The 6,755-nt window shown below is 42.0% G+C and overlaps 1 protein-coding gene across 1 annotated transcript; it reads left to right on the forward strand.

Moving 5' to 3' along the window:
• Positions 1–1,657: 1,657 nt before the first annotated feature.
• On the forward strand, positions 1,658–6,755 carry fgf3 (fibroblast growth factor 3). Its single transcript, XM_036586704.1, has 3 exons — positions 1,658–1,865; positions 4,400–4,503; positions 5,302–6,755. Exons 1-3 carry the CDS (start codon positions 1,658–1,660, stop codon positions 5,677–5,679), a joined length of 690 nt encoding a protein of 229 aa, XP_036442597.1. The 3' UTR covers positions 5,680–6,755.

Genomic DNA, 6,755 nt, shown 5'->3' on the forward strand with positions numbered 1-6,755 from the left:
GAATGATGCTTTGAACGAAGTGAATGAAACAGATTGTAACTATTTATCCAATATTTGTATCATTTTTTAGACTCCAGAGTCATATCTGTATGCATCTGTTCGAAATGTGCTCCCTCGGCCACGTGTGTGCAGCTATGTGTGTTCAATTTGGCCATGAGTGGCCAACACTGATGTGATAGTGGTGCAGGCTGAGGGCCGTGCGCATGCCTACAGAGCCCACTGTGTAATTTTGGGGTGTATAATTGGCCCTTTTTGGATCTTTTCAAAAGCAAAAAGGTCTGCCCTTGCATGGCTTATGCTTTGTGGTGCGGTTTGGTAGTATGTGTAGCAATACTGTTCAGTATATTCATAGTAAATGCTATGTGTGTAGTAACGCTATATGTGCAGTAAAGTTGTATATGTGTAGTACTGCTTAGTAAATATGTGTAGTAACACTGTGTAGTAATGCTGTATGTGTGTTGTAATGCAGAGTATGTGTACTAATGCTGTATATGTGTATCTGTTGTAACACTGAAAGTGCAGTAATGCTGTATATGTCATAATACTATATATGTGTAATGAAGGTATATATGCTGTATGAGAGTAGGAAAGTTGTATATTTGCACTGTGTGTGTAGTAACGCTGTGTGATAAAGCTGTATGTGTGCAGTAATGCTGTGTGTCTTAATGCTGGATGTATAACAACACTGTATATGTGTAATAAAGATTATGCATAGTAGTGTATGTGTAATAACACTGTTTATGTGTAATAAAGATGTTTGTGTGTAGTAATGCTGTATGCATAGTAATGTTGTATGTGTAATAACTGTTTGTGTAATAAAGATGTATGTGTAGTAATGCTTTATGTGTAGTAATGCATGTGTAATAACTCTGTATATGTCTGATAACAATGTATATGTGTAATAAAGGTGTATGTGTGTAGTAATGCTGTGTGTAGTAATAACTGTATGTGTGTAATAAAGGTGTATGTGTGTAGAAATGCTGTGTGTAGTAATGTTGCATGTGTAATAACACTTTATGTGTAATAAAGATGTTTGTGTGTAGTAATGCTGCATGCAAAGTAATGTATATGTAATAATACTGTGTATGTGTAATAAAGATGTTTGTGTGTAGTAATGCTGTATGCAAAGTAATGTATATGTAATAATACTGTGTATGTGTAATAAAGATGTATGTGTTGTAATGCTCTATGTGTAGTAATGTATATGTAATAACACTGTATATGTGTAATAAAGATGCATGTGTGTAGTAATATGTGTGTGTGTGTGTGTGTGTGTGTGTGTGTGTGTGTAACACTGATCCCTCTGCATCATTGGTCGTGTCCCTCTCTATTGTTGCGCGGAGCCTCTTTTATTTCCGCAGACCAGGGAGATCTCACCATAGGAACTCTCTCTCTCTCTCTCTCTCTCTCTCTCTCTCTCTCTCTTCTCAGTCCTCCCCTCTCTCTCGCGGGGCAGATCCACTCCGCCTGTAGAGCAGAGAGGAGTGTGTGTAGATCAGTAGAGGAGGGAGGGTGCTGAGCAGTAAGTAGCAGAGGAGACGTTTTCTGCCCTCATGCGCAGCGGAGCAGCTCGCTCTCGTGAATGGCGCGAGCGCACCGGGGCGCACCGTGCTGCTGAGCTCGTGGTGGGAGCGGGAGGCGCGCGTGCCATGCCACGATGGTGCTGATCGAGCTGCTGTTGTTGCTGAGCGTGCTGGGGCACGCGGAGCCGCGCAGGCGGCGGGACGCGGCGGCGCGCGGAGGGGTCTACGAGCACCTGGGGGGAGCGCCGCGCCGCAGGAAACTCTACTGCGCCACCAAATACCACCTCCAGATCCACCCCAACGGCAAGATAGACGGATCTCTGGAGGAGGACAACCCGCTGAGTGAGTAACGCGTTGACTAACGGAGGGCTGAGTGGAGTGCGGGTAGAGCTCACACCGCGCGCGCTTAGGAGTTTATACTCGTGGCGTGTGTTTAGTCAGAGTCACAGCGTAGCGCAGTCTGGGTGCTCGTGGTCAGCGCTGTCTTAAACTTATGGCATAAGGTCACTTACAGCGCTGCTTTTCTGAGTTAACTCAGCTCGAGGACAGTAGAGTTCACGCGACTCGAACTTCTCACGTCAGCCAGGCTGAGCTGTCCTGACTCACGTTATCAGGTCTGCAGCTCAGAGTTTGTTTCCCCGCTATAGCTGGGGCTCCTTCCATCACGCAGTCCCAGCAGGCATTTTCTCCTGGACACGTGTGGCAAACACGAATTTCCTGATGCTGTGCTGAACGCGGAGGCGGCTCTCGAGCCCCTGATGTAGATTTGTGCGTGGATACATGTGAAATATTAGAGTTTAGTCTCCTGCTGTGTGTGTGTGTGTGTGTGTGTGTGTGTGTGTGTGTGTGTGTGTTCAGTGTGTTCAGTATTAACCCTCAGTTGATGCTCGTGCTGTGTGTAAGTGCTGAGTGTAGAGAGGCTCTCTGTGCTGCAGTATTGATCAGTTTAATAGCGCGTCTGTTAGCGGTTGTAGTAGAGTATGGATATTAATGCGCTCTGCAAGAAGGGAAGCCTAAACACAGCACAGCCTCAGAGAGGAGTTTGGCTCTAATAGGAGCGGAATTTAATATAAAGAAGAGAGAAGTTTCGTTTAAATAAGAGTTTAAAATAAGTGTAAACACAGTATACTTACCCTGGAAATATACACAACATAAACACGTTTTAAAATGTGATCGAAAACTGAAATATAAATGAAACAAGGAGACTAGATTAGATTGATTCATTTATTTCTGTTGATTTATTTAAATATTGGTATTACTGAAACTTTCAAAATCACTTATTTACAATCATCTATCTATCTATCTATCTATCTATCTATCTATCTATCTATCTATCTGCCAGCCTCTCTGTCTGTCTGTCTTTTTCAAAATTATTTTAGCTGTATTTATTTACGTGTTTAGGTCTGTCTTATGTATTTATTGACCTGTCTATCTGTCTGCCTTAATGCCTGTCTTATCTATCTATCTATCTATCTATCTATCTATCTATCTATCTATCTATCTATCTATCCGTTTTCTTAATTTATTTATGCATGTCTTTCTTTCTTTCCTTCTCTTTATTTGTTTATATTTCAATCTTTTTGCTTTATTAATTTATTTATTTAGATTTCGATCTATCCGTCTGTTTTAAATTAATGAATTAATTTATTTACATATTCATCTCGATCTATCTGACTGTTATTATTTATTTATTTGTTTGTTTGTTTGTTTGCTCATGGTGCCAGCAAAGGCGTTTCCAGAGTGTTTTACTTAGCTTCTGAAATACCTCTATAATGTCTTTATAATGCCTCTGAAATGCCTCTATAACGCCTCTATAATGCCTCTATGATGTCTCTGAAATGCCTCTATAACGCCTCTATAATGCCCCTGTAATGCCTCGTGCTTTCATGTTAAGCTGACTGAGTGTCACTCGGGGCGTTTCTCGGTTCTGTGTGTTTAACGGCCGTTGGCTCGCGATGGGCCTGCTGCCCTCGTTTGTCCAGCAGAGGTTTCCAATTAGCGCAGCGCAAACAGCGCGAGGAGGCGCGTTTCCATATGAAACTGGGATTTAACAGACAGTTGGCCGTAATGACAGAGCGCGCGGGGGTTTATGCTGGAAAAGGATGATTATTGGAGGGGTTAGAATGAAGAGAGCCATTAATCACAGCAGAGGAGCTGAATAAACATCCACTTAGAGTGGCGTTTACTGTGTGTGTGTGTGTGTGTGGTGAGCGTGCGTGCGTGTGTATCTAATCTGTCAGCACGTTTGCAGCTGGATGGCTTTGTGGGGAATTGCTCTGTAGGTTGTAACTCAATCAGCACAGAGAGGTATGAAAATAAACAGATAACTTCTGTGATCATGCTGCAAACCCCAGCTAAAAGTGATAATATTTCTTCTTCATTTGAAAAAGGATTAAATGGTAGAGGAAAGAACACAAACAGCCTGAGGTTAGAGCAGAGCAGAGGCATGGGAACCTCTCTGGGTTGGTTGCAAATCTCTCTGACCTGAGTCAAGGTTTAATTCCAGCTCTGTCCAGCTCTGAGTAAATCAGGACTCTGACAAGACACTTTTCCTGCTCATACTTAGATGAGTCATTTGTGGCTTTGGGTCTTAATAGAGAGAGAGAGACAGAGAGACATAGAGGTTTAAAAGAGAGAGAGAGAGAGAGAAATAGAGGCAAAGAGAGGTCGCATTCATTATATAAAGATCTCATTAGATCTTCACATGCTAATCATTTTTCCGAAACATGCAGTGACAGAAAACGGAGGATGTTCTTAAATGTCCTGGGTCACTCAGCCATCTCAGTTTGACCTGCTTTAATGGTTGCATTAATGACAGAACTGTTAGATGCCTTAAACAGACCTACTTTAATATGACTTCCTTCTGTTCTTTGTAGGCATACTGGAAATCACAGCGGTCGACGTTGGAGTGGTAGCAATCAAGGGCCTGTTCTCTGGGAGATATTTAGCCATGAATGAGAAAGGTCGCCTATACGCCTCGGTAAGTGTTACGTCACGCTGGAAAAGCAGCCTGGAGATACGAAGCCACTAACAGGCTCAGATAACAGGCAGGGCAATTTGATTCCATCGCCACATGGTGGTGTTTTCATGCGTAACCAGCTTGGCCACATGTTGCGAGGGGTGAAGGTTTTAAGGTGCAATTGAAGAGAATAAACAGTGCCTAACCGCAGAGAATGACATTCTCAATTAGAGCTGCAGAGATTTGTGTAGGTTATTTTGAATATAAGGGGTGAAAGAGGTAGCTTTGGGTCTGTGTGGCTGTTTTTCTCTTCATGTCGTCCCTTACGTTCTGCAAAACAGCCTGAGTATTAGACAAAGGTTGGGCCGCTACTGTGCAACAGTAAAAGTACTATTACAAAAAGACATACTTCGAGTATAATCTGGTAGTTTTTGATATTTGTGATATCCTTGAATGTCCCAAAGAAAAATCTTGAAAAACTACGTACATTAACCCCCTTAAACTGCATAAGTAATCACATTCTTAAATAAGTAACCACACTCTTAAAAATTAATATGCCAAAACGGGTTGTTTGGAGTTATGCCATAGAAGAACCACTTTCAGTGGTTGGTTCTTCAAAGCCACTCAATTGAAGGTTCTCTGGAGGACTCAAAGTGGTTCTTTTATAGCTAAATAGAACCATTTTTGGCATCCTTATTTTTAGAGTACTGCTACTGTGAACAACTATGAAACCAATATGTTTATTATGCAGTTATTATACATTTGAGGATCTTAACAACTCTGAAAAGTCATTACATGTAAGCCTTTTTGCTCTTTCAGGAAGTTTTCAATGAAGAGTGCGAGTTTGTGGAGCGCATTCACGAGTTAGGCTACAACACATACGCCTCACGGCACCATTCGACCACGCAGTCTCCTGGCACCGGGGGCAACAAGAGACGAGCCCAGGCCAAGAAGCCATGGTACGTGTCCATCAACGGCAAAGGTCGGCCCAGGAGGGGCTTTAAGACACGGGGCACGGACAAAGCCTCTCTCTTCCTGCCCCGCGTTCTGGGCAACAAGGACCATGAGATGGTGCGCAGCCTCCTGGAAGGCCAGCAGCGCCGGACGGGCCATCGGAGGGTCCGAGTGGGCAGGGCTGAGCGCAGGAAGAGGAGGCACAGGGGCCACAAGGGCCACCCGGGGAAGGAAGACACTTAAGGACCAAAGCCCAAGTGGCCACCAAAGACTTTGGCCGTCAGACGCACCGCGACTGGCCGCTTTTGGGGGCCGTGCTTTCAAAGAGGAACTTTAACGGTGATGCTGCGGCTTTAGATGTAAAAGTTAAGACGAGCATTTCTTCCTTTAGTTTTTTATTCCTAATAATAAAGTCTTGCATTTGAGATGTAAAGACGTTTACGTGACCAAAAACTTTATCACTGCTGGATGTTTTAAGACATGTGCATCTGCAAGGGGTGTAATTATTGTATGTAGTTGTATACAGTCATTTTTTTCCCCACTTTTAAGCAAATCGTTTTTTATTAAAGATAAGATTTAGTTTGGATACAAGTGCTTGACAATGCCGAAGATGTGTTATGTCATTGGACTACAAGACTTTTTAGCTAAACGGCATCCAGAAAAGCACTTTTGTTCAGATTAACCTGTAAAGTAGGAGAGGAGTGTACACATAAAGCAGATTTTTTTAAGAACCTACATGTGATAGTCTACTGTCCTTAAACTGCAATGAAAAGTACTTTGTATATTACTAATGTTATGCATATTTATTTTGTCCATGTGTTGTTTAAGTTATTGATGACATAGTTTCTACAGTTTCAAAGTGTCAAAGAATATGACTATTCAATAAGAATCACTGTCAGTGCCATTAGAATAAAACCACTTTGCGGGGAGACGAGTGAAAACAGACTTTTCTGGGTTGATATCCAATCCGTTGTCTAGAAGTTCATAGAGAGATCATTGGTCGTGTGTAAAATTAGTTATGAAAGGTACTTTTTTATATATATCGAACACTGTAATAAGTGACAGTAATGCTAAAGCTGTGTTAATCAACACTGAAAGCTAAATGTGGAGGAATGTCACCAATAAATTATATGGAAATATATGTACGCATATCTTGTTTGTTAAGTCTAAGGTAAAGTCAACTTAAAAATGTAGTGTAGGAACATCCAGTGTAAGAAAACAAATCACTGGACACTGTGATCAAAAACAAAAATTAGAGAGAACAGGAGGCTTTTGAAGGAATACGCCAGTATTTTTTTGCATATCTGTATCTGTACAGT

This window comes from Colossoma macropomum, unplaced genomic scaffold (genome assembly GCF_904425465.1).
Source record: "Colossoma macropomum unplaced genomic scaffold, Colossoma_macropomum, whole genome shotgun sequence".
In the NCBI taxonomy this organism is placed as follows: Eukaryota; Metazoa; Chordata; class Actinopteri; order Characiformes; family Serrasalmidae; genus Colossoma; species Colossoma macropomum.